The sequence below is a fragment of the Gambusia affinis genome, linkage group LG10 (genome assembly GCF_019740435.1).
Source record: "Gambusia affinis linkage group LG10, SWU_Gaff_1.0, whole genome shotgun sequence".
NCBI classification, from domain to species: Eukaryota; Metazoa; Chordata; class Actinopteri; order Cyprinodontiformes; family Poeciliidae; genus Gambusia; species Gambusia affinis.
This window is the reverse complement of record NC_057877.1, coordinates 2,842,122-2,869,850: the sequence shown is the minus strand read 5'-3', so window position 1 is coordinate 2,869,850 and position 27,729 is coordinate 2,842,122. Positions and strand designations below refer to the sequence as shown.

General features: G+C 40.0%; 1 protein-coding gene across 2 annotated transcripts; it reads left to right on the top strand.

Moving 5' to 3' along the window:
• Positions 1-188: 188 nt before the first annotated feature.
• On the top strand, positions 189-27,568 carry btbd8 (BTB domain containing 8). 2 transcript variants are annotated; one of them, XM_044128574.1, is made up of 19 exons: positions 189-528; positions 998-1,116; positions 3,052-3,231; positions 6,463-6,566; positions 6,879-6,996; positions 9,063-9,152; positions 10,209-10,289; positions 10,377-10,473; positions 11,140-11,231; positions 11,943-12,045; positions 12,472-12,654; positions 13,442-13,606; positions 15,008-15,137; positions 15,842-15,903; positions 17,271-17,814; positions 18,969-19,056; positions 21,604-21,719; positions 21,810-23,657; positions 26,647-27,568. In XM_044128574.1, the coding sequence occupies exons 2-19, from the start codon at positions 1,013-1,015 to the stop codon at positions 27,144-27,146; spliced, it is 4,605 nt and encodes a 1,534-aa protein (XP_043984509.1). In that variant the 5' UTR covers positions 189-528; positions 998-1,012; the 3' UTR covers positions 27,147-27,568. The 2 variants fall into 2 exon arrangements, with proteins under 2 accessions (XP_043984509.1, XP_043984510.1); XM_044128575.1 differs by having other exon boundaries at positions 191-256.
• Positions 27,569-27,729: the final 161 nt, after the last annotated feature.

The window sequence follows — 27,729 nt, the reverse complement described above, 5'->3', positions numbered from 1 at the left end:
ATTTGGATGCAGAAAACTGCAAAACTGAATCAAATCAACCATCTCATAATGGGAGAGATGACGTGAACGCAACTAACAAGCTATTTAGAATTGAGAATATCGGGGACAGATAAAGGCGTCGTCCTAAAAGCGTGACAGTCCACGTGCTTGCACTGCGCATGTCAGAATACTTCCTGACTCGTCCGCTCCTTGGTTATTTGTCAAACCGTGTCTCGTGGGCGGGGAGCAGCGTGCAGCAGTGATGTCAACAACATTGGTCAGTGGGTCAGCACCCTTGTAATGTCGTTACGTGAATATATACAAATGGTGCCAAAGAGAACAAAAATACGGAATATTATTTGTGCTTGTCTGTTTTTGTCACGAGCCACTCGAAGTTCACGTTTAATCACATACACCGTTATCGGTGGCCAGTCTTAGCTAGCGCTATAGCATGCTAGCTTTGACAAGAAGATAAGAGATGTCCAGTGTATTTGGTGAAGCACAGACAGAAGCTAACGGAGACAGAACAGGCACACTCTGACAGCTCAGGTATGTTTCTGGTATGTTTATGCGGTTTTGTTGGTATTAATTCGGACACGGTTAAATACCTGCTGGACTTTTAACTTCCCCTGTTTCTTTTATTTATTAACTAAGCGCTTGATATTTTAAAATAATTTACGCCCTTATTTACGTTATGAATGTGCGGTGAAAATTACCTTGTCATCGTTCTCAAATAATTTTGATTCTCGTAGCCGCTACCTCTCGTTACGACTAACTTGCGAAGCAGCGCCTCTCCTGTCAGTTCGGCGAAAAGCGGTATTGCTACAAATATAACAAACTGCAGAAATATCCATATTATACACAGACATTTGATTACATCTGCAGTCAGTAAGATAATATAGTATGGTTTCTGAGTGAATATGTTTTTCCCCAACTGTTTAGATTATCATGCCATTATTTGCAACTTGATTCTGTTCTCAAATCACAAAGTGAGCTGTCTTATATGTTTATCTTTAAGAGAATTTCTTGAGCCATGATCAACACTGAAGCTGCAAGAGAATTCCAGGCCAAAGAGCGCAAATACAAAGAGCAACTCAGGAGATGTTTATCATCAGCTTTGTCCGCAGATCTCAACAGGTAATATTTACCTCTAACTGCACAGGCATTGGAAAAAATCACGGATTGTTTTCCTCACACTTCACAATTATTACACCTCTTTGTTTTGGCTGATCACTTGAAGAACTCCAGATAAATACACAGAAATTCTTGTGGTTGAGTAAACTTAATTTTTGTAAAATTATATTGCAAAATATGTTTTAAAATTATATCTTGAAAAATAATTGTGAGAAAAATGTTAAAGAGGGTTAGCCTTGAGCCTGACTCTTAAAGTGAAGCCATATGAAGAAGATATCAACACATCGAGCTCACAAGGAATTTCTTCTATAAACATCCATCCATTCATTTTCTGTTCACCCTTGTCCTTAATGGGGTCAGGAGGGTTGCTGGTGCCTATCTCCAGCTACGTTCCGGGCGAGAGGCGGGGTTCACCCTGGAGAGGTCACCAGTCTGTCGCATGCTTCCATAAACAAACTTTTTAAATTAGCTAATTGGTCACATTGATACAAGCGACCTGGGACGGGAATCCTCTTTTAACAAGAGTGACCTGTCAGGTTCTTTTTCTTCCCTGTGATTGGAGCTGCAGAACAAATGTGATACCGGCATTTGATCTATGAGGGCACACTTGGCCGACGCAGACTGTTATCTGGGTCACCCAGATCAGTCATAGCGGCAGGATGAGATATGATGATGGTAAAGAAGAAGTGGACCGCCTCAGGACTTGTGTGTTCCAAAGTCCTGAAGTGGAAAAACAGGCCATCAGATATATGTTTAAAGCTCTGGACAGGAATTACAATGAGGCTTGAAAAGTATGGGAATTTAATAAATGTATCTCTGGGTCTGGATAAACAGGGAGTAAACAAAATAGAGAAGAGATGCAAATCTTTTAAGTACCTTGCAATTCAATTTGATTCTGATTCTTAGGGTTACGATTCAATTCAGAAACGGCTTATAATTTGGAAACCAATTTTTCTAATCTGTCTAGATATTCTGTTTAAAAAAAATGTGAGGGGCAAGGGGGAAAGAGACTTAAATACTGTATCAAATTCCATCAAATTATATTCATACAAAACTAGGCGTGTGCATCGAATCCTGTAACTTAAATGACCAGTATTCAGTTAGCTTAGCTGTCTGGCTTTTTATTAAATAAAAAGAATGATTCAAAATATCATTTGTACAAAAAATTAAGCAGACTCAATTTTTGAGCTTTTTGAATTGATTCAGAATTCCCAGGACTAGAAATTGTGATTGTCTGTGGAATAGATTTTTCTGACCCTCTAAAACAGGGAATCAAAGAGTTTCTTCTCTTTTGACTTTTTCATTCACCCATCAACCCATCAAGTTGGAGTTTTACTTTATTAATTTTTTCCTGGTTCCATATTTAAAGCTGCACCACTGTGCTCTGATCTTATAGGGAAGGTTTGTATTTAGACTTTAAATGAGTGAACATGGCTGACCACTCTGGATATTTAAGTCAGGCAAAGTATGGAATTTCTTAAAACACCTCTACAAAGGGAGAGATGACTGACAGACAAGCCCAGCAGGTCATTTCTGCACATTTGTGGTTAACAATAGTCACCCTACTGTTGCCAACTCGGCTACTTTCTCGCTATTTTCAGCAAATTTTTTACAGATCCGTGATCGGACAAAAAACTGCAATCAGTGCACCCCTATGCTGTCACCTTCCTAAAATAGTGACCTAGGTAAAAGGTTTACTAAGTAAAAATAAAGATTTAGGTAAAAAGGTTTTTTTCTTGTTTTTTTTTTTTTCTTTTTTCCAAAATCACTTTTGGCAAAAAAAAAAAAAAAGACTAAATGTGATGATATGGAATTCTGAGAAAATGTGTAAAATGTTTAATTTCTATTTATTCTTGGTTTTAATATCTGTGTATTTGTTGCTATGGTTTTAAAGTCTGAGGCAGAAGCCTGGAAAATAACTGCTGTGTGTCTCTCCAGGTTGCTGCAGGAGGAACTTGAGGCAGATGTCTCCCTGTATGCGGGTTCTGGTTCAGTCCGAGCTCACAGAGCCGTGTTGCTGGCCAGAGCTCCTCATCTCCTACAAGGACAGACACATAAAGATCCCATCATCATCCATCTGCCAGGTTACAATCTTCCAGCACTGAAGGATTTTCTCAGGTAGACTCTGAGTTCTCCTCTGTTTCCTGGATGACTTCACAGAACAGCATCACTTAAAGCCTCAGATCTACATTTCTTTTGGCACTAAACCTCCACTGGGTGTCTTACAGAGGTTCATTTACAGATATTATGAACCTCAATAAATACCAAAAATGTTTCCATAATTGTGTTATTAAAGAAAAGTTGAGTCGACTTCTCTGAAAGCAGCCTCATTTAACGTCTCGGTTGTAAAGCTGCTATAAATGAGCTTTAACAATCTGTGAGTCGAGTCGTTTAGATGAATTTATAATACTGCTGAGAATTTTCTGTTTGTGACTCATACTTGAAAGGTTTCAGATGTCTCATTGAGAGGTTTGATCCTTTAGGGAGACGCAGCAAATTAGTCAATATGTTACTCAGGTTCTCTGTTAACTATATACGCTCATCCTTAAAAAGCAGCTGCTGCTGGGAAAGCAGAGACAAAGATTCTTACAGCAGTCACGGGCTCCTACATCACAATATGACTGCTTATACTTACATGTGAACTTTTGATGTTGTTTGCACTGAATGCCGACTCATAACAGGCTGCCAGCTGAAGAGATGAAGGCTGAGAATAGGACCTTCTTCAAAATGAATATAAAAGTATAATTTTTTCATTTATGCAAGTGAGTTTCCTTCTGAAGTTTTAATCCGGCGGTTTTCAAAGTGTGAGGCGCGCCTCCCCAGGGGGGCGCCAGAGCACTTTAGGGGAGGCGCGGTGCGAGGGAAAAAAACCGGAAAAGCTATCTGCTTGCTGTCTACTGATGTGAGAGAAACGTCTTTTACGCACAAGATCAACTCTGTGGATTTAGGAAAAAGTTGGTACTGTGGGGTGCGCTTGTGGAGCGGGGATCAGTGGAAATGTTTCCCCCCTTAGAGGATGTTTTGGCCAGTGATGTCAGTAACGTTACTGACGTCGGACCACTTTCAGTAAACGCGTTGCTATTTCAAATCCAGTAGTCAGACTACAGTTACTTATAAAATCATTTTTGCGTTACTGCGTTACTATCTTCTATTGTTATTTAATCGTATTTCCTCTCGTCTTGTCGAGTGACCGGCGTCTCTATCGACAGAAATGTAAACAATGGAGGAGATCGCATTTTGTTGGTGGAAAAACTGGAACTATTTTGAGTTTTTGTCGCCAAGTCCGATTATTATAAGCGGCTTTGGGCTTCATTTTTTTTAAAGTCGCTTGAAAATTTAACGAGTTGCTGGTTGCGCCTTTTTGGGCTCGTTTATGAACGTGAAGTTGCTCATTTGGGCTTGGAAATAAGCAGAGACTCATAATAAATCCCAGAATTTGTCCGTCATTAAGGTAGTTTTAGTCAGTCTCTCCTGTTCATCATTTCCGGATGATCCGTCCGCTGTGTCTTTGTTAATGTCAAGTTAATATATTACCTCTGAATGACGTCGAGCGAAAACTGCAAACATCGAGACCAATTTGAACAGCGCAATAAACGTAAAAACAGCCACGAATGAACGTGTCCGTAGTTGGCAATAGTTATAATGGCAAGTTAGCACCGTTATAATTATTAATATTACGGTAAGTGTCGCAGCCATCTGAGCTGTGGAGCTGCAGGAGGAGCTCTGTGCGCTGCGCTGCGCTGACATCAAACTCAGGGGCGTAACGCAGAATCTGGAGGCTGGGGTGAGGGGGGGCTTTAAAATCCTTCTTGGAGTTTTCCAGACAACAGTGGACCACACAAATTACTCACGTTTTTAATTTTTTGTATTGTTTTTTGTACAATCTCCTCTTCAGTTTAACCTTATAAGTGGAGACACATTGTTGATGTTACCATTATAAAATAGCTTACAATTAGGTATTAGCAAAGCTCAATGTAATTTTCACAGGAGGCGGAGCGTTATTGTTAGCAGCTGCTGAAAGTAACTAAAAAGTTACTTTTAATGTAACTTAGTTACTTTCCAAATCAAGTAGTTAGTAATATAACTAAGTTACTTTTTCAAGGAGTAATCAGTAGTCCGATTAAAGTTACTTTTTCAAAGGGGGGGGGGGGGGGCGCAGCAGGCATTGTGCTCCTTGGAGGGGGGCTCACCCTTTCATACTTTGAAAACCCCTGTTTTAATCTGATCCAGCTTCATTGAACTTGGTGGGTTTAATTGGAGAGAGCAGGCTAATGTGCACAGTCCATTTCATTTTATTGGCGTTGAGGTTTGAACAATTCCAGAAGCTCGATGTTGCTTTCCAAAACAGCTATAAAATCTTTTTATGATCCTTGTCCTGCCAGAACAGCCAAGTTCTGAACTGCTTCAGTGCCAATGGTTCCTGTAAACTGGACAAAGTAGAATACATGTAAATTCTTCAGTTTCACCTCAACTCTGCTTCCAGACGATTATACTTGAATATAACAGGATGTTGCAACAGGATCCCAAACTGTGACAGACTAATAGCCACCCTGACCTGAGTGATGTTGGAAAAGTATGGATCATTCTTCAGAGCTAAATGAATCAAACTCTAGCATTAGCGATAAAAAGACTGGATAAATATCCAATCAGAATCCTGCCTAAGGCTTATTGATTGCTTCTCTGCGACTCCCTGTGAAAATGTATGTATAATTTTGACCTTATGTTCAAACCTTTTCACCCAGTTCTTGTTTTGAAGCATCACTAAGACTGGTGGTTGTAGACATGTTCCATCCTGAAACAAGATGTGGTTCACATGTATCTTTAAAGCTCATTATTGCTCTGACGTTCATACTAGTGATGAACATAAAAGCTTTTTATATGCACTACATTATCTCCCACATTAAACGACTTCCTTTAATGCGGAGAGCTGCAACTCATTTGTGATAACAGGAGGTGTAATACCTAGTTTTCTCCACTAGGAGCAGTGATTCATTTCCAACCTCAACCCCTTTCTGCCTGAGCTATGTGCCTGCTTGTGCTGAAAGAGGACTGTATCTTTGGTTCTGAGTTAAATGCATTTTAGGAAAACAGATGTTAGCCAATTAGAGAAATGAATACAACACTGCCTCTCAGTTCCCATGTGGTCGAGGTAGAATACCAGGCAAAAAACAGAATGTACATTGTTTTTTAGAAGGTTTATGTCACTGATTAAGTTAAACGTCTCTGCCCACAGGGTGAAAATACTACTCAGTCCCATGGCGACAGAAGTCATTTTGTGTCAGATGATACTGTAGCTTGGAAACGCACAAAAGGTTCAGTTTTAATTAACTTTCAGAGTCTTACCCACAGGCAAGTGTACACAGCAGAGCAGAGCATGCGAACGGCTGAAGCAAACCACGACGCAGAGAGCAGCGCTGCAAACCGAACAGAGCCTCAGAGTTCCACTGACTCAGGTAAACAGATCAACACGTGGAGGGTTTATTCTGGATCATGTGACCACTAAGCTGCCCACCTCTATCCACTTTCTTCACATTATGTTTTCTTAGTCATAATCTACTTAAGAGCTAATCCTGTTTGGGCCTTTGTTGCTGTTCCTGCTAATTACAACAAGCTCCTGCTTTAGATAACTGCAGATTTAGACCCTGCCTTGTCTTTATTTCCTTAGTTTACATTGTTTTATCAGTCACCTAATGTATCCAGGGCAGATTAAAGTTCACGTAAGATGTTTTGGTGCTTCCTTATTATTGATTTCTGCTCCTGTCCAGGTGTGTTTGTTCTTGAACCAGCCTCTGGCCTCAGTAATGACTTGCTGGATCTGTACAAAAGGGGAGAACAGTGTGACATCACCATCCAGGTGGCTGAGCAGGTCTTCTCCTGCCACAGGTAGAGCTACTTTAGTAGCTATCCAGTAAACTACAGTTTCTTTGAAAAGTGTTCATACACTCTGAATTTTTTCTAATGATGGGAAATCTCATGGCTTTGCTGAGTAAAGGAGCTCTTTTAGATCCCAAATTGTTTCTTAAAGTTTTTGTTGAAGTTAATTTATGACTAAATAAGTAAGATCAAATTGTGTTTTGAACTCGGTTACTAATTTGCAAAATATACAGAACTTGAGTTTGTGTCTCTTTGTTGCATATCATGCAAATGTCCAGAGTTAGCTAAAATGCTGTCAGTAACATATGAGCTATCAATAGCATGTTGACCAGTAATATACTCCATCCAGTATGCAAACAGCAATGTGTAAGCTAGAATTAGAAAAATTGCTAAGGTTAATTCAGTTTGTCAGAAGCATATGGGCAATCATTAGCTTTGATGATTAACATCGACTTATGTCATGATGTTTGTTAACAGCAGTTTAGAAACTAAAATTAGCTAAAATGCTGTCAATGGCATGTTGATTAACACAGACTTTTCAATTCAGCATGTTAAGTTTAGCTTTCATATCAAGTTATTTTTAATGCTAATTTTAGCTTTTAAGCTAATGTTGCTCTGCAATGCAATGTATCTATGGCAGGCCCCAACAGTACCTTGTTTTTAGAGGTTCTTACAGCTACAAATCTGAAAATGTATGCAGGCCTACTGAGTTAATACTTTGTAGAACCACCTTTAGCTGGGTTTCCAGCTGTAAAGCTAATTGGGTGGTATTCTATCAGCATTGTGCATCTAGACATGGAATAATTTCAATACTCTATACTGTAGTATAATTCAAGCTGAGTAGCTGTTATTAGAGTATATTTTCAATTTCTGCCTCAGATCCTTAATTGGATTCAAATTCAGACTTTGACTGGGCCATTTTAACACTTAGACATGTTTTAATTTAAACCTAGCAATAGTATCTCTAGCTATGGGGCAAAAAACTAATCTGATGGCAAAAGGCAAAAGTTTAATTCAGTTTCACTTAAATTTGGTCAATTATCAACATTAAAACGCTGAAATCAAAATCAATAATACTTTACTCATAGTTAGGCTGAAGCCAAGGCTTATGCCTGCATACCAGAGCAAAACGTTTTCTGAAAGTGGAAACCTGGACATAAGGGCTGCAGGGACAGGCGTTTGTGTTCCTTCTGCAAACACTTTCAGATATAAAGTAAAATAAACTAAATTAAAACTTTATCACATAAAATCCCTTTATAAATAGTGTTTATATCAGGTCTAAAAAATCAAGAGTTGTGAGTGCTTTGGCAGGGCTTAGTATTTGAAGGCTATAGTAAATATGAACAAACTTGAAAACTTTGATCAATTTTGACATATTTGCATATTCCAACCACATATAAAACACATACAAGCAATTTAAGCTTTTGATGCTGGCTAGCAGGTAAGGCTATTTGTGATTGAGTGCAAGAGGTATATCCACAGCTGTATTGCAGATTTTCTCTTTTAAAAGTGCATAGTATCAATAAGTGAATAGAAATTTCACAATATAATTCCTTTATTCAGTAGGTGGTGCTGCATTAACAGCTACTGTACACCTTTACATTATGGTGTCATGTTGAAGCCTTATGTTATGTTGAGTGTGCCCTTTCGACTTTCTGTAACACGTACAGCAGCAGAGGTGCAGCATGTGTTGCCCCGCTCAACAGTCATTCAGTGATTCAAAGGTAGAAGTTGCAACTAGTAACCACGGAGACCGTTTTCTCTTGACTCCTGTGCTCGTCACAGAGAGAAGCCGGGCCACGCTCTGGTTGCTCTGCAGCTGTGATTGCCATGGCAGCAGAGATAAAGTTCTCTCTGTCCCTTGACTAAACTTCATTCAGTAGATATTTCAGTCGTTTACTAGAGCCGTATGAGGATGATATTATAGTATAGGTAATTGGGAGTGCCTATGCAAGAAGTTTCAAACACCATCTTTAATAAAGCATGTAAGTAAAATGAATTATAGATCAGAAATAAACCATTCTAAGCATATGGCTTGTGCATTAAGAAAAAATTCTGCTTCATTGGCTTTCTAGGGCGATCCTGTGTGCACGTTCTCAGTACTTCCGTGCTATGCTCAGTGGGAGTTGGATGGAGAGCACCAGACAATGCATCACTCTGCATGGGTAAGACTTCTCACCTCAAATCTCAAAATCTCAACGTTTTACCTTGCAAACCCAAGTACTTATAGGATGTTACTGATAAGATCTTTGATGGTGTTTGGATTTCTACCAACAAAGGTTCTTGTTTGAGATGCATAAATGTCTAGCCTTCCAAAGGTGCTGAGGAGCAACTGTTAACACCCAGAGCATCTTTGCCTCCACAGTTTTTCTTTTTTTCTCCATGACGTAAAGTGTCATCCGTCCGTGCATCACTGATCTGAGGATAACAGAAGAAGACACGGCTGTCAGATTGGAGAGCAATTGTGTTGATTCGCTAGGGAACCCATTTCCTTCACCCTCAGGCTGCGGTCTCGTGCATTAAGTGCTGGATAATGTATGATTGTATTTACAGGAGTCAGCGCGATGTTTAAGCGGCTCTTAGTAGAACTGTTTTTGTGACGTAAACGCAAGTTTGCCCACATATAACCACAAAACTTTCTCTGTAGTATTCAGCGTCAAAAGCAAACACATCCATCTGTTTTTGGAAACTATATTTAAAATGGTGCAACAACTGGTTTGCAGAGAAGTGTACAAACGTAAACAAAGTCAAAAAGCAAAGTTATTGATGACTATCTGTATTTTGCCATGGTGTACAAAATAATGAGTGAAACTCTTTGTTTCCTTCTCCTGACCAAAAGTGACATTAAAATCCAATTGAGACGTCGGAACTGAGGATGTCTGCCCGATTTTAAGAAGTCTTAAATTTATGTATCTAAAATCCAGGCTTGAAAATGTCTTAAATTCTTAAAATATATATATATATATATATATATATGTGTTGGCCTTAAATGCGTCTAAAATTTAGTCATTGCAGGACTATTTAGTCTTGTTTATTCTATATAGTTTTCTTTTCTCGCAGGACTTTGCTAATATACCCTTGTTAAATTATTAGCTTTATTGCATCTGACAAAGGTCCAATTGTGAACTAGTGAAGAAACATCGCTGAATTTGAATCAAATGGTGATTGAACAAAGGTTTTCGCAATTTTTTAAAAATGTTTATTGATGTCAACCTTTGCAGCTTGGGACCAGATGAGATGGAAATCTTGCTCCAGTTTATGTACGGAGCTGTCATGGATTTGCCCAGCGGAGCCAACGCCGGGTAACGTGTGTCTGAGTATGGGGTTCAGAAATCACTGCACACGATGAGAAAACAGGCTAACCTGACTGTGATCTCTCTACCGCACAGTCAGGTTACCATAGCTGCAGACATGTTGGGTCTGGAGGGGCTCAAAGACTTGGTGGAGATGGTTTTTACCCGAGACTACTGCCGCTTCTTCCCCAAGGTTAGCGAAGCATCTGTGTTACTAAAGGCAGTCGCTAACATTAAGAGGTTTTTGTCTTCAATTTTGAATAAAACTTTGAAATTCTCTGTCATTTAATTTACAAACATCAAATTACTAAACTGTTGTCAACTCTGATTGACCCACCTATTTTTTTCTGCTCCATTTCTTTTCTGTTGGCCATTTTGATAAGGAGTCGATGTAAAGGACAGTAAAAGTCCATCTAACCAGTCAAATACATTTTATTGTTGGCAGGACGAGTTGGAATGGATGGCACATTAAATATAATAGGCAGCAGTGCTTCACCATTGTATGCACTTTTTTTGCTATAAAGATTGTAAGTTAATTTACAATTCGGCTCTGTTATATTTTAGTGCTTTACTTACTAAATATGTTGGTTTGGGGCAGAACATGTTACACATCCACTTCTAGTTTTCTTCTGTTTTTTAGATTTCTTTTTAAAATCTTTTTTTTTTAACAACGTTTAGGATTTAGATCAAGTCATGAACTTGACTATAACACTTCACACTGTTATATTTTCACAGATCAACTTCTCTTCATAAAAAAGCATGATATTTACTTGGTGTTTACAGAGGATTTCTTTGTAAAATATTAGCACTGAAACATCAGTTTTTTTAAATGGATGTTCTGGTTTTTTTCCATTTCCAGCAGCCAGTTGACGGGGTTCAGAGAACGGTTCTAGAGTGCTTGTCGCTCACACACGCCTTAGGGCTCCAAAACCTCCACATGCTCTGTAGGAGGTAAGTTTGCATTCAGCACCAAGTACGAACTGTTGATGAGAAAAAAAATACCATCACATTCTGAATGCTATACAATGATACAATATCATTCAATTCACATTGAATACTAATATTCCCACATGGTTGTATGTTATATGGAGACATTTTGAAAAATTACGTTTATTTATGACTGGGCATCGTTGGAGTCATTCTTGCCATTCCTGGTTACAGCTGATTGACTTCTTTCAGACCTTTTTCATCACTATCTTGTTGCTAGGTAACCAGGCTTTGGGTTCATGCTTCTCTTATTAAGTGACCAAGAGACGAGGACAAGGTTCCAGGGCAATCTGCTTTAATGAGAAACAGCTCGTCTACAAGCCTAAATTTGAATGTTTTTCTTTCATTCTCATCTGGCTTTAATATTATAGAATTCAATTTATATAAATACTTTTTCGTTTTAGAATGTTTCTTGGTTAATTTACTCCTCTTTTTATTGTGAGAATCCATCTATATACAGCGGTTTCCTTAAATCTTTACACTCAAACTTTTCTCTTTCTCTCTTCCACACTATAGCCACATACATCCCTGCATACTACCGGTTTACGTGATGAACTCAAAATAATGCGCAGTCATAAAGTAAAATATGTAATCAGAAATTAAACCACATGCCCTCTGTGTAGAGCGTATGGCTTCAGGAAATGCGTTTTAATTACGTCCACTCTGCATTTTCAGGTGGGTAGCGGAACATTTTGTGAAAGCCTGGTGTGAGAGGAACTTCTCCCTCCTGTCCCCGGAGCTGCAGCGCGCCTGCATCACGGCCGTAACGGACACAATGGTGAGTGGATTCCTCCCACAGTCATCTGCTCTGCTCTCTTCAAGCCCAAATATCACCAAACAGAGCAATTGTCCATTTCAACAGGAAGGAAAAAGCACGATGATCTGATTAGAGATGAGCTTTATTCAATTCTGTTATTAACATCAGCCTAATTCAGGACTTGGATGAAGATTGATCTGTGTTTGTAATTGGTGGCTGAGTCTTTAGTCTGTGAATCAAAACTGACCCGCTGTGGTTTGGACTTGGTACATGCTGACATTACAGGACTATGAGGGAATTCCCTCTTCTGATCAACGGGGGGTTGGGCAGGCGTAAATAATTTTTTGTTTATTTTTTATTTTTTTATCTGATGCTGTTCAGTTCACCTCTTTTGTTGTTTGTTGTTCTTAGAGAGTTTTTCGTTAGCTGATAGATGTTTTCCCTCAGACTGTACGGAACGCCGTGACACTGCTCTGCGGCACGGAGCAGCTGATTGGCAGCCTCCCGGAGGTGAAGTGGGCCCAGCAAGTGAGGGCCATGGCCGTGGAGCTCCAGGAAAAGAGCCTGCACTTCATAGTCCAGCACCTCCCCAGGGTGATCCACACTCAGGCTTTCCACGACCTCCGCAGGGTAATAACGGCTCCACACCTTTTGAACCAGCAGTGCTCACCGCGCGGCCCAGGGAACATTTGTGCTGCCAACTGCAGTTCTACAATGATTCATATTTGTTTTCTAAGCTATTTATTTTTAATCAGGATAAAATTATTTTCTCACGGTTTAAAATGTCAAGTGCTGCACAAAAATATACATCTTTTTATAGCCATGCTTTTATAAGTAGAACCACGTTTTATCCAGAGGCTTTTCCTGAAAAGCCGACTTTGCTGCTCTCAAATCTGCTTGTGTTTAATTTATTCAACACGGCCAGTCAGAAGGCAAGAAAGCAGAAGTAAACAACAGCTTCAGCTTCCTGTAACCTGCTTGAATCAGGTTCTTACAGTGTGGAATAAAATCTGTTCAACCAAAATGCCAAACAATCACCAGTTTGACCTTTAAAATTCACACCACAGGTTGGCGATATTACTGAGACTACCCTACACAACACACTTTATCTTGGAATTGTTTTACCTTTTGGATGTTTTACTTTTCTCAGTGCTGCAGTAAACATTCAGTTCCCACTTAGCAACAGATGTCAGCCGGGCCTTTATTTTTTATTTTTTTACACGATGGATTGAACGGCGCTGGTTAAATTCAAAGTTTTACATTTTGGAATAATGTTTTAGAACTTCCTCATGATGCCATTTCTTCACCAGAAACCTACAATTAGTGGTTTTAATGTGACAAAATGTGAAAAATCTTAAGACATGTGAAGAGTTTTACACTGCATCTGTTGTCTTCTTGGTGTGTCACGGACTTGCAGAGGGAGGAGTTTACCAGAGAACCGACGCTGCTAAAGAAGTTGTGCTTGGCGGTGAGGGAGGGCGTAGCAGTGGACAACTGCTGCGATCTGTTCACTGCTGTCCACTCTCTGTGTGAAGATAACTTTGATGGAGATTTCCACCTGGAACATCAAAAACAAGAGGAGGTAAACTAATCCTCATTCTTATTTGGATTGTCGTTGATTGAACAAATGCTTGTTAGAAGAAAGCACGACCTTATTAAATTTGAAGGTTTTACTTTATTAGTTTGTAGAATTATAGAAATACAAATCCAGAATAGACAATACATGATACATTATATGGTTACCGACATAATTCAGTAGATTTTGCAACAGTGTTTATTAGCATGAATGTTTTTGATCCTGCAGTGATTTTATTTGGAAAGGCAGTCAAAGCTGTCCAAAGTGGTGTTTTCACCCACTGGACAGATTTAAGTTTTTTTGGCTCCTAATTTAAGACTAGTATAAATTTGTCTGAGTCCTCAGGGAAATCAAATTCTGCACTTAATTGACTTATTATAATTGGCAAAACATAGCATTTTTAAAAAGTGACCCAAATCCTGTTCTTGCTGCTGTGATTAGACACATTTTGTTTTCGAGTCTACAAAAGTAAATATTTGGAAACTGCATGCTTTTCCTTACGCAAACCAACAAACATATGTTCATGTTTTGGACCTACAATGATTTACAGACCCCTCTTCCACAATATATTACTTCTTTAGTTATTTCATTATAATGTCACTTGTTTAGTTTAATGTGGGGGACGTAAAACAATCATTTTTTGTGATTTTCATTAAAAAAGGCATTTTTATTGCCAATGGGTACTCGAATAAGATCACATCTCATCTACAAAGGTCTGAAAATCAGACCTTTATAGATGTTATGAATTATAGAAAATCTAATTCTCAAACAGCATCAATCAACTGCAGGCTCAGAGGCTGTTTGACAAAGTCTTCCAGCAGAACGAATGATCCCGATTTTATTCTTTGGTCATCAGAATTCAATGACAGCATGCAGCCTCAGATTGAGATTCAGGTGCTTTGTTTTCCGTTAACCAGCAAGAGAAATCATCTGCAAAGCAACGTAAAGACGAGAGCTAAGCTTGTGAGGTGGCTCCCATGGCAAAGTGACCTGGCTGCAGGAGTTAAAGCCGGGTACAGTAGAGCAGGATGGATTAGGCTGAGGGACGCTGTGACGTACGCCGGCTGCCTCAATAATCTAGCCATATGTGTCTAATGTCGAAGGCAGTGTGTTGTTGCTGAGATTTGTGACAGCAGAGAGCAGCGTTGGCTCCCGTTTGGCTCAATGTTTATAAGCAGGTGTGAAAACAGGAATATGTACATCGGCTCATGAGGTCCCAGATTCCGTTTAGGAGATCTCAGCCACAGAGGCAGAGGGCAAGGGAGGGGCAGAAAGAGAGAGAGGGAATAGGGAGGAGGCGAGGGTATTTGTTGCCATGGTGAAACATTCTTGAAGCAGCTGCTGATTCGCCCGCGCTGCAGCGCACCCCTTCCATTCTTCTGCCTGTCTCCTCTGTGTCACCGCCAGCCGTTCAGGCAGGAGATCGGCACGCTACGCGGGCGCCTCTGGACCTTCCTGCTTCAGACCTCTTATGCGGCTCGCCACACGCCGGGATGGGAGGCACTCTCACCCAAACACAAAGAGAGGATATTAGCAGGTAAAGGCTGGAATTCTGTCTTAAACCCTGGCTCTGTGTATGGAAGTAATGTGAATGCTTTTCATTTGTTGTCTTCTACTAAAGCCGGTGGCTCTGCTTACATAAAAATCCTCCAACGTCCTCTCTGCTCCAGCTTCTTATATTACAGCAGCATGCTGCCTGCTAACCCATTTAATATCCAGCCAGAGCTTTTATGAGACATGGTGGCAGTGTGTGTGCAGCTCGCTGGCTTATGAATGCACATCAACATGGTAAATGGACCAGATGCGCCATGCTTGTTTTTAACAGGATGAAGCTTAGCCTGCTGCTGTTGTGGCTCTGCATACATTTAAAAGCTTTCACAAATGCAATTACCAACCCGCTTCATTCATGTTGATCTAATAATATTTGGAAATGGGATGCATGAATAATTGATAGGACTGGTATCGGTGTATGGCCCAGTGTTCATACAGTTCTTAGCTGTGTGTTCAGATTCTAAGGATTCAGGATTTAGAACCTTTATGTTCAATAAATGTGGAGCTTTGCTTGTAAGAGAATGTACCAGATGTAAATGAAAGATCATTAACGATATTTGTTTTTTTATGTCAAATCTGTGAATATGCGAGTGAAATAATGTATTGTTGTTGTTATATTGTGTTAATGTGTTATATTTTTGGTAAAACTCATGTGTTCATTGGTGACTGTTTTTCTCCACCTTCTGACAGAGGCTATTGATAAAGGAGACAATCGAAGACTTGGTAAAAAGCCAGTGTTCACTAGCTCACAGGTAATGATGATTCATCTGTTTGGATCAGATACAAGTAACATTTCATTTTGCCTTTATGCATAAATTGAAAATTTCTTTCTAATGGAAGTAAAACAAGCATTTTCTTTTTCATCTGCCCAAATCTATCACTTCAGTGAAGCTCTTCAAGTTGTGGGGCACAAGTATTTATTGAAATGAAACCCAGTTAATTAGTTAGTTAACTGGGCAAAACAGCTAATTGCTCACCAATTTCTTTTCTTGTTTGTGCACACCTCAACATGTAGAGGCATGTCTCAACCCCTGATTGTTAGTTTTATAGGCCCTTTAATATAATAACACTTGTTTCATCCACAGGAAAAATCTTTCTGCCCCTAGGATTTTATGCTTTTAGTGAAACAATATAGAAGCCTTAAAGGGACAGTGTTATGTAAAAATCAACAATTTTGAGCTTTAAATCATGTTATAATGTTAGTCCTTTATCAAAAACATTCCTGGAGTGTTGCTTTGATTCTCTCGTTCATGTTTGAGGAATCCTTTAATCTCCATGGTAACCATTCAGCTGTGCAAAACACCTGGTTGGACCTAGCCAGCTCTCCGAGGCTCAGCTCCTCCTCAGAGCTGCAGTTTAGAAACTTTTGAGCTTCCGCCTGACAGAGCAGCCCTCCTCTGTGGCTCCACCACTCAACTCCTTCAGACTAGCCAGCAGCAATTAGCGACACCTGGCTGAACTGTTCATGTGCTGATCTCATTATATATTATTAGGAGCTACTTGTCAGTAAAACGCTGGTAAAAACATTATTAAAGGGTTAATAGAGGAGCCATGTTGTGATGATTCCCTGAAGACGGAATTTCAGAAAGTGCAGGAGTTTTTAAAGAGACTATGGTAAGGCATTGTCATAGTTGATCTACGAACAGAGCAGGAAAATGTAATATTGTCTGATTGCAGTTACCAGTTGTTTTCTTGGTGCATCTCTAATTTTGTCATTGCAAGAATTTGGCAAACTTAACAGGCAACTTTCGCTCAGGGCAATCCGTGGAAGTGGCCATCTTTTAGTCACAGTGTGTCAGATGCCCCCATAGTAAAAGCTAGAAATAGAAAGTGAACAGATTTATGGGATGTAACTGATGTGTTGTCTAAACGCTAAGACATCATAAATTAGTTTTCTTAAAGCACCTCAGTTCATGTAGAAAGTCAAGTTCTGTGTGCCAAAATAGAAAGCTGCCTTTTGAAAGACTCAGAGTAGATCTGAGATTAGACATCAATGTAACACGATGGTCTAATTTTATCCACTATCCCTTTACTGCTGATTCTTTTTATTTTTATTCCCTGCTGATTGACCTAGTGCAGTAATACAGTTACATGACTCTTGCTTATTTTTATCTCGCAGTCAAAGGCTGTAAAATGCCCCACATCTCAGTCTGAGAGCTCTCCGGTTCACAAGACCAACCGGGCGCCGCAAATCAGAAACCCAGTCCTCTGCAGCGCCGCGTCAGCCATGAAATCCGATGGTCTGAGCACGGCGAGCAAGCCGGGAGAAAGCCAAAACTCTAAAGCGAAGAATGCGAAGAAACAAGACAGGAGCGTGGCGACAAAGGCGAAGACGGCGTCGGCCGGCGCAGCGGTTGTCAACGGCGCTGCAGCCGCCGGGGCAAAGCGGGACGTGGCCGGGGCAAATGGCTCAAGAAGCTCCCACGGGCCAAAAGAGCAAGAAAAGAAGCTGAACCCAGGCGCGAGGCCTAAAACCTCCCCCCCCAGCTGCACATCCACAACCCAGGCGACTGTAGCTAAGGCCCAGAAGGGTTCGGCGGGAAAAGCCGACAAGTCTGCCGTTGCCGTTACTACCCAAGCACATCCCGGGGCTTCATCCACATCACCCACTACCTCGCCAGAAAACTGTGCCAGCAGTCTGCACGACAGCCACTCTATTCCAGGTTTACATTCTTTTATTGACTTCTTTACGTTACATCAGCATCACCAAGATTCATTATCCTCTAGCGGCAGAACAGCCGCTGAAGCTGAATGGTTATTGAGTCGCCTCCAGAGATAAAACTGTAGCCGGAATTAGAAAGGAACATCGGTTTAATTAGTGTAATCAATATTGTGCTGTCCCTGGGAGGGAGCTTTGGAAGAAGGGGCTTATTTCATGTCTGAACGCTGATTTGTCCGGAAACAAAGCAACATACAGCTCTCTTTGTCAGTCTGCTGGTGGCAGCAGAGGTTGCAGCCTTCCACAGCTGTCACATCGGGGGAGGGAGGGGGAATCACACCACTGAGCTTTTTAATGAGGGAGGACGACCAACTGTCCTGTCCAGTCCTGCTGGTACAGATATACAGTCACCACTGTGGAAGGCTGTTCATTCAGCTGTTTGACTCTGTCTCCAAATGTTTGATCTAACAGCTGACCAGTCTGTAGGACGGAGTATTAGGGCCGAGCTGAGAAAAGAAACAAAAATGAAATTACGAGAATAAAGTTATAATATCACGACTTTAGTCATGCAACATCATGGCTTTATTCTCAAAGTAGTATGCCTTTATTCTCGAATTTTGGACTTTCTTCTTAAATTACGTTATTCTCGAAATATTACGACTTTATTCCATTATTATTTCAACTTTATTCTCATGACCTCATTCTCCTAATATTATGTCATTCTCTAAATATTAATTTTTTCTTCCTATTTTGTTGCAACTTTATTCTCATAATATTATGACGTTAATCTGGTATTACTATGACTTTATCGTCAGAATAATACAACTTTATTTTCGTATTGATTCAGCTTTACTTCTCTTGATTCGTCTTCAGAGATGTTAATATTATGACTTTATTCATGTAATTGTATGACTTCATTATCATAATTCTATTTCATTGTTTTTATTCTTGGTAATACTCCGTTGTAACTCTGGCTTAGTTGATGCATATGTTTGATAAGACCACCGACCCAAATTACTGTTATAATTACATGTACAATCCCAGAACACCTCATTCTCATAACATGTTACTGATAATTCTTGTTCTCTTTAATGAGATTGTTTGATGCACAGTGCATATCTAACAGCTGTTCATGTCTTTCAATGTTCTGCTTTCTAGGTACAAAGTCCAGGTCAGAGGCCAAAGCAGTGAACAAGTCGCCTCTGACCAAACAGCCTCAGAGGTCCGACTCAGCAAGGACCAGCAGGTGGGAGTTACTGACTTGAGCTTCCTTTCGTTTCATAGCTGGAAGCAAAATAAATTCATACCAGTTTCTTCTATGGTTTGAGTGTTTTGATAAACTATAGAGATGAGTAATCATAACAGTTCTCAAATCTGGAGAATTGTCATTACACTCTATATTTATTGACTGCGACTCAGATCCCTGTTCGAACCGCTTATGGGCCATTATGACCACTGATTGAAACAAATTCTAGGGTTCTTTATCGGTCAGTAAACTAGATTTCTCTGTTTTCAACTATAGATAAGTTTGTTTCTTTTTTTCTTTCTCTCTCCCTCTTTCTTTCTGTCTCTTTCTGTTACTCTTTCTTTTTCCTGCTGGCAGCTGCAGTGATACTTGCCATATATTCATAAATAACTTTTCCATTTCACATTTTAAAATGACCATTAAAAGGCTTGAGAACTCTGGAAGGTAAAGTCTGGAAAGGCTGGAGTTTTATATGAAACGTTAGTAGGATTTCTGAAAGGAAACGGATAACCACCTCCGGCAAGAATATTATTGTTATTGAACTATAGTTTCTTATTGTGGCCTACAAGCAGAAAAAAAATAGTTCAAGGCAGGTAGGAACCAGCTCATGCTCTGTACAAGACATGTTTTGGCAAAAGGAAATATTAGTTATGAACAGACCAAAACTTGACAAGTACAAAATGACAGTGGTGCAGAGTGGCACAAGCTAAATCAGCGTTGAGAGATTTTGTGTGTCTTATTGTGTGTTTGGCTCAAGTTGTTCTCAGGAGGATAAAAACAACTGTGCAGTGTGCTGTGACAAGCCTCTTGTTTCCTCTTCAGGGATGTTAAAAATATCTGTTTCAAACTTAGCATTACTGGGCAGTCATTCAGAAAGCTGTGGTGGCTAAAAACCTGGCTTTTTCTTAAACACTAAAAGAAAACATTCTGCTCTAGACTGTGCAAAGTTAACAGTTAAGTGCACCGTCTTTCAGGCTGGTCCTCAGGTTGACACATGTTGGATAAAAAATATTTTTCACTAGTCGTCGTTTTATTGATGATTACTGGAACGGAAAATGTTTTAATTGCTTCGAACCAAAGTTGAACGCGCCCTCCGCATCTCTAATTTAAAGTAACTGTCTACCTTTTATCTGATTCCTTCATAATGCTGTGGAGGGATTTCGGCCTCTGTCTTTAAAAAAGATCTGTCTTTAGTTCAATAAGGTTTGTAGATCTTGAATAATTCATAGCTTACCTAATTATGGGCCAATGCTTTTTGCCTGACTGTGTGAGTTGGATTGGGTTATATTTTTGGGCTCTATTTTCTTATCAATTATCATATCAATCGTGACAAGACAATCATTTGTCTTGTCACATGACCCAGTTTAGAATAAGCCTAAGTGTTATATAAAATAAGCCAGATACAGTGCTAATAGTCAGTTCAGTGACACTAAAGCTCCTTCTCCATTGTCAAGCCTCACACTAGCCGGTTAATGTCTGATTCAGTTCTAGTCAAGTTGAGTGTATCTCCATTGGCAGTGTGTCGATGATGTCATTTTAGTGTGTCCCATTGGTTGGGGGCAGTTTCTCTGAAATCTCTGTATTTTTGTTTGTTGCGGGTTGCTCCATCCAGTTGACGTTGTTTGCTCTCTTTCGCCACAATAAATAAAAAGGTTTGGACCTCAGGGTCTGACCAGGGAATTATCCATTTGCAGCGCCGCACTTTTCCAACTGCTACAATCTCGTCACGGATTTCATAGGCCAGTCAACAAATGTAGTCTGCTGCCAAACATATCACTTACCAGGCTTGTACCATCCCTAAGGTGGTTTCAGAAAAAGAGGAGGAACTGCACATGATCTTCAAACGGACATGAATCTGGTCGGGGTTGACTGGGAAAGAACAATTTCTTTATAAACCTTGTATTAGGGACATAAGGTGATTGTGTCGTGTAGTTCTCACCAAACATGATGCTGGATTATAGCCAGACAGCTCTACTTTGCTCCCATCTGTTTCTAATTGTCCTGATACAAACTTATGCTTCCCTTCCAAATGGAGGCCTTCTGATTGTTTGATCATCAGAGTCTTTCTGATTATTCGAACTTGCTGACATGTCTCAACCCAGAAAAAACTGGCAGCTCTCCTCAATGCTCTCCACTTCTAAGTAATCTACACTGTTGAATGATGGACTCCAAATAGTTTGGAAGCAGCCTAATCTTTGCAGCTCTTTAGATTGCTAAAAAGTTGCATTCCAACTTATTTTCTCAATTTCAGTGTCAACTGGGGATATTTTTTTTCATTATATGCTGACATGGAGAACAAACAAATATCAAAAGCATAAAATATTTTCAGGTTTTGTTCTGTTTCCTTCTAATTAATAATTAGATACAGAGTTACCCGTGAAAAAATGGAAGGGAAAGTAAATACAGTTGCCATTCCTAATTTACCTTGTCTCATGAATGAAATAAAAGTTGGAGAGAAAGTGACTTCATTTAAACCAAATGTTTTATTTTTGTAGTGTATTGTTTGTAAAATTATCCCTTTGGCTTATTGTTCATCTATTTTACCAGCCCAACCAGTAAATCAAGTGTGAAAGATCCAGCTAAAACCAGAACTAGTCCAGCAGAAAAGTCTGCTGCAGCGGCAAAACCAGACACCAAGGGAAGAACTACGTTAGACCATCATGGTGAGTTGTTCAAGCTCCTTAATGTAGCTGTCTGTCAAGATACTGTAAAAGTGAATTTATGTTTCGGGTATATTTTCTTCCTTGGTTTAGCCTCCAAGCTTGGTACTTCTACAAAAAAGCAAGCCTCTCCCAGAAAGGAAGATAGCAAGGATGGACTCAAAACCTCAGGCACCACTAAAGTCACCAGTGATACTAAAAAGAAGACCGTAAAACCTGTATCAGCGAACGGAGTCTCGGCTAAATCAAATGCCAAAACAGCCAGAGTCTCCTCGAGTACCAAGTCTGGATCAAAGCCAAAAAACACCCCAGACTCATCAGCTGAAAAAGCTTCACCAAAAACCTCCAAACCATCCAGTCCTGCTCCATCCAAGATATCAGAAAGTAAAAAATTAGAAGCAGTGAATGGTAAAACATCAGAGCAGAGTTCAATTGACGTCTCCGGTAATACTGTGAAGCATAAGGATATTGTGCAACTTATGCCTTCTACAGCACAAAGTTTACATCCAGTAGGGCAGAGTGGAGAGGAATTCCTACCTTCAGAAGTGAGCACTGACCACATTGTGCAGAAGACTGAAGCAGAATCAGAAATCCAAACGAGTCCCCAAGATGAGACCAGTGTTACACCAACAGCTAACAAAGTCCATCATGTCCACTTTGCAGAAGCAGACGCTTGTGAACAGTTGAATAAAGGTAAAACAAACCCATTTCAAGATGCTGTAATCACTATTAACTTAAACGGTGGACCAGAGCACGAGTTTCAATCGCCGAATTCCCCAAAAGACACAGAATGTCCAGCTGGCACCCCTGGCAGCATGGGAAGTATTGATACCCCCATAGAGGACTCCTGGAGTGGAATAAATCATCAAATCAGCCCCGAATCCGAGAGCGGCAGCACGCATACCACATCATCTGATGACATCAAGCCCCGCTCTGAGGACTATGACGCCGGAGGGTCGCAAGACGATGACTGCTCCAATGACAGAGGGGTGTCCAAGTGCGGTACCATGCGCTGTTCTGACTTCTTGGGTCGCAGCAGCAGTGACACAAGCACCCCAGAGGAGTTGAAGATGTATGAAGGCAGCGCTGGCTTGAGGGTAGAGGTGCGTTTGCGTGGCAGAGAGGCCGAGACCACCAGCGAAGAGGAGGGAGCTAGACAACGTCCACGATCTTGGTTGCAAAGAGAGGAGGTTCCGGTAGAGCACGCGGAGGTTAGAACCAATGAGAGCATGAAAGGTGTTCCCAACTATTCCGAGGAAGAAGAAGATGAAGAAGATGACGATGAGGAGGAAACTGAAGATGAGAGGTCTGAAGTCGAAGTTATTCCAGGTGATGGATCACTGCCAACAACAGAACCCTCCCCACACTTCCAGGGCATCATTAACCTAGCTTTTGATGATGACTGCCCAGACCAGGAGAACAACGACCAGCCGGACTACCAGTCCACCTCTACCTTCCGCCGCTCAGTGCTGCTGTCTGTTGACGAGTGTGAGGAACTAGGTTCAGAGGAAGGAGGTGCCCAGACTCCACCTCAGCAAACAGATGAAGCTTTCACTCCCAGTGATGTTTTTGAGTCCGACTCCACCACGTGTCCTTCAGGTCACAAACAGAACACCCCGCCACTCAATCCTGAAACCACTGCCATGAAGCTCAACATAGATGAGAAAGAGGAGTTTGTATTCCTCACAGAAATCCAAGAACCAACCAAAGAAGAGAGCAATCATGTTATATCTGATAAAGGTCTGGACTCTGACACTAAAGAGGTGCCTCCCCAGGAGCGCCCATGCCACCTGGATCTGCGCCACACTGAACAGTACAATGGAGGGAATAACAAGGGTCTCCCCAATACCTCAGAGAGCAAGAAAGCAGATTTACATCTAGACTTAAATGAACCTCAACTGAGAGGGGGCTCTGCTGTGCAAGCTGCACAATCTCCATCAGGTAATGTATGATCTACGGCCCCATTGTAGACCCCAAAACCAGACCATCAAATTTCCGTAGTCACCAAATTTGTCCTTGCAAGATTAATTCTCCTTAGCTTCGATTCCCAGACTCCCTTTCAACATGTACCTTATCTAGTATTGAAAAGAAGGATAAAAATGAGCTTAATAGTGAAGTAACTACTTCAAACTCCAAATCATAAATGCACTTCATGTTTTCATTGCTCAAATCTTGCCTTCATCCAGGTCCATCCTCTGCAGAGCCACATCAAAATCCATTTAAAGCTTGATTTTTGGTGTCATAAAACCAATTCACCAAATCTCTGCATTTTAAAAGAACTAAACCATGTATGATCAAAGCATTTAGGTAGTGGTAAATGACTGAAACTTAACCGCACTAATAAGAGAAATGCATCTGTTTAAAAGAATTATGCTGCCTTGTGACGAGGCCTCTGACATAGCTCAACCAATGCACTTTGATGTACATAAAGATAAAAATATTCTCTCTGTCATTCTTGTTAAACAGAGGAAAAAATCTGACCTTTTAAGCTATAGATTTTTTGACGTAGGCTGTGGTGCTCCTTACAGCATTTTGAATCAGTATGTCAAGACTAAAGGAATCACGAGTTTGTTTTTGTTCATGCCACTGTGACCTCGTAAACTGCACTGGCTATGAACCAGTGTGACTACAATTGTTTTGTTCTCATTAATTCATAAGATCAAATCATGTCTGAACAGCACTGTTCACAAAATGCTTTTTATACTTAGGAAAAATGCAACTGTAATACAAAATATAGTTGAAAATAGTTAATATTCAGGTCACAATTAGTCCAAAACATATGGAGATGTATTATTTATGTATAAAGATTTCTGATTGCATTCAGCCAACGAGTCAAAAAAACGTTCCGACATTACTCCATCACACACTTGACAGTTTGATCGCTACATAAGCCAAGCTGTCACAACATTTGAATACAATAACTGTTGCACATTTAACTTAACGCTATCGAAATATTACAAAACACACAGTAATGTGAAATGATATGCAACATTGTAAAAATGACTATGTGCTGATGATAATTCATTCACCTCTGTATGTAGGGGGCTTTACATGGAAAATGTAACTGATGTTTTGCTCTACATTTTGATCAGTTTGAGTTATTGCTAAAAGCCAGCGGTAAGGGAAATTTACCATTGGGTAAATTCATCTGACCCAATGGTAAAATAAATTTCATCTTACCACTAAAATTTTATTTCTAAGCATTTAGTTGATACTTGAATATAAAAAACAAACCCTAAGATGTGTGACATCACAACAGAAGTAAAATACGCTCCGTCAATTCCACACCTTTGATCCCAATACACACACACTCTTCTGAACAGGATGCTATTAAACGTGACACACACTTTAAAGATGTGACATGACTTGATGTTCTGAAAAAGTCCCAGATGTCCACACATCTGGACCAGAATAACATGTTTTTCAACCTATCAGCACAGCAAGGTGCTACAGAAGTCAATACAGTTTTTCTTTCCCTTCTCTTTCCAGAAACATCAACAACATAAGTACATTTATTATTAGGAAAACATAAATTTATCGAAGAAAATCCTCAAATGAATAAATCCTGATTTTTTTTTTTTCTTTTCTTTCAATTACTCACTTTTTTTCCACCATCAAACCACAGGACTCCAGGTTTGTAGGGTGAAACACTGACCAAAGTCTGGGTTATTACTACAAAATTTGTTTACAGTTTTTATAACGAGAGCAAAAAAAAAAAAAAAAATTCTTAGAAGGATTTGTTGATTTTAAAATACTGTATGTAGCACCTTTACAACGGTAAAGCAAATGTTTGTGAGATTGACCTCCCACCCCAAAAGTCCCACTGTCTAAAAATGATTGTATGAAAAAAAAGACACCATATTGCCACCGCTTCTCAGAAAATATTTTTTTGGGAGGAACTTTTGGTTTGCATCCTTTTGCGGTCCCTTTTTCTGTTAAGGGAAATACCCATTCCCAAGGGTTTCATTTTGTGTGTTTGTTTTTGTTGCTTTGTAGTTTTTTTTTTTTTTTTATATAATTATTATTTTGCATGGCACACATGCATGATGTAATCACTTTAGTTTGTATTTCTTTTGTGCCATCCTTTTATATGTGTTTTTTGTACATTATCTCTAGTCATCCCCAGTAGATGTGTGTGTAGAGACATAGATGTCTATTGCTTATGGAAAGTGTTTTGCTGTTGAGTACATTTAATTTTATGTGAGTAGACAGTTTAAAGTACGTAATGCGTGTCTAGAGCAGCTGTTATAGTCCTGCCATGTCTCTGGTTTTTCCAAACCACATTCCCAAAAAGTGTTCCTGCCGCACCATTATTGCAGTACTATCCCATTGCAAAAGTGAAATCTGTTGTTTTCAACATCAGCTAACGAGTTGGTAAATTCATTTGCCATATTGTGAATGTTCAAAATAAGAAGACATGTTAAAAAAAAAACAAAAACATGGCAGCATGACATTTTTGTGTCTTCAGCTTGCAGTTGCATTTTTGTGACAGTATTTGTTCTTTAGCTCTGCCTGTAAAGAGACGTGTGCACAAACCTCAGAACATATCAGTGTTAACTCTCAGAAAAATGCAAAGTTCACTGGTGCTGGCAATGCATGACTTCTTTTGCTTTACGAGCTGATAAAGAGATGCATTCAGAAATACATTCCTTTGTACATTACCTTTAAAGTGACTGTACCCTTTCACACTGATCTGTCATTTGGTACATTGTGGTTCACAGCAATAGCGTTTCTTTTAATCTAATCATACTGCTTCTGCCACCATGAGTTCTCCTTACGTGACATCATGTTTGAAAGGGAAACAGCTGCATTAAGGGTAAAATCTGTTACCTGTGTTTCTCCTTAGTGTGTAGTAAGCCATCTATAAAGTGTAAGAACTGTGGAAGAGTGTTTCAGTTTATCATTTTGCAGTATTGTCAATTGTTTTTAGGGGACAATGGTCTTGACAGACTGGATCAAACCTGCAAACATGACCACCGACCATCCAAAGTCCTCTCTCCCATTTATGAGATGGACGTGGGAGAAGCGTTTGAGCGCTGTTTGGATAAGGACAGAGATGTTAAACAGCAGGTGGACGGCGAGAGACGGAAAGGGGACGCAGAGAACGGCAGCGACTTTGCCGAGCGAGACTGGAGCTTGCTCAGGCAGCTCCTGTCGGAACACGAGTCTAACCTGGGTGTTATCAACCCGGTGCCCGAGGAGCTCAACTTGGCTCAGTACCTCATCAAGCAGACGCTGTCCTTGTCCCGGGACTGCCTGGACGGGCAGGCCTTTCTGTCACCGGAGAAGGAGACTTTCAAACGATGGGCGGAGCTCATCTCACCCATGGAAGACTCCTCCACCAGCATCACGGTGACCAGCTTCTCTCCGGAAGACGCCGCATCCCCACAGGGAGAGTGGACCATCGTGGAACTGGAAACACACCACTGACTACTCAGAGGAGAACCTGCTGGACAGTTGACCCCTCTTATTTAAAAATTATATGTTTACTATCTTTATTTATGCTATTTGTGATGTCACGTCTTTCTACCCGCATCATTTCCTGGATTGTGCAGATCTGTGGACTTTACACCACTTCCATTCACATTTGTCACTCCGCCCTTAAAAGACTATTTGACACGAGCAGGCTGGTATGCATGCAGATATTTTTGTAGATTGGACTGTTCAGTTGGTGTCTCTTTCAAAACTGTAAAAGACAAAAGACTCAAGAAGAAATGGTGTCTTTTCTTTAAGACATTTTCTTTCTTTGTAGTCTTACAATATGATTTACTGATGTTTCTTAAAGAAAAATCATATTAGCCTTTTGGCTCCAGTTAAGTGTAAAATAAAGGTTTGTGTTTCTGGAAAAAATTGAAGGAGGTGGTCATATGTGTTATCAGAACAATATTTATTTGAAAGGTACAGACTAATTTCAACTTCATTTGGTTTGTTTTCAGTATTTTATAAATGTCAACCTTATTTTTTGTTTGTTTTTCTTTTTAGATAAACTGCCTTATATTTAAGTTAGAACTGA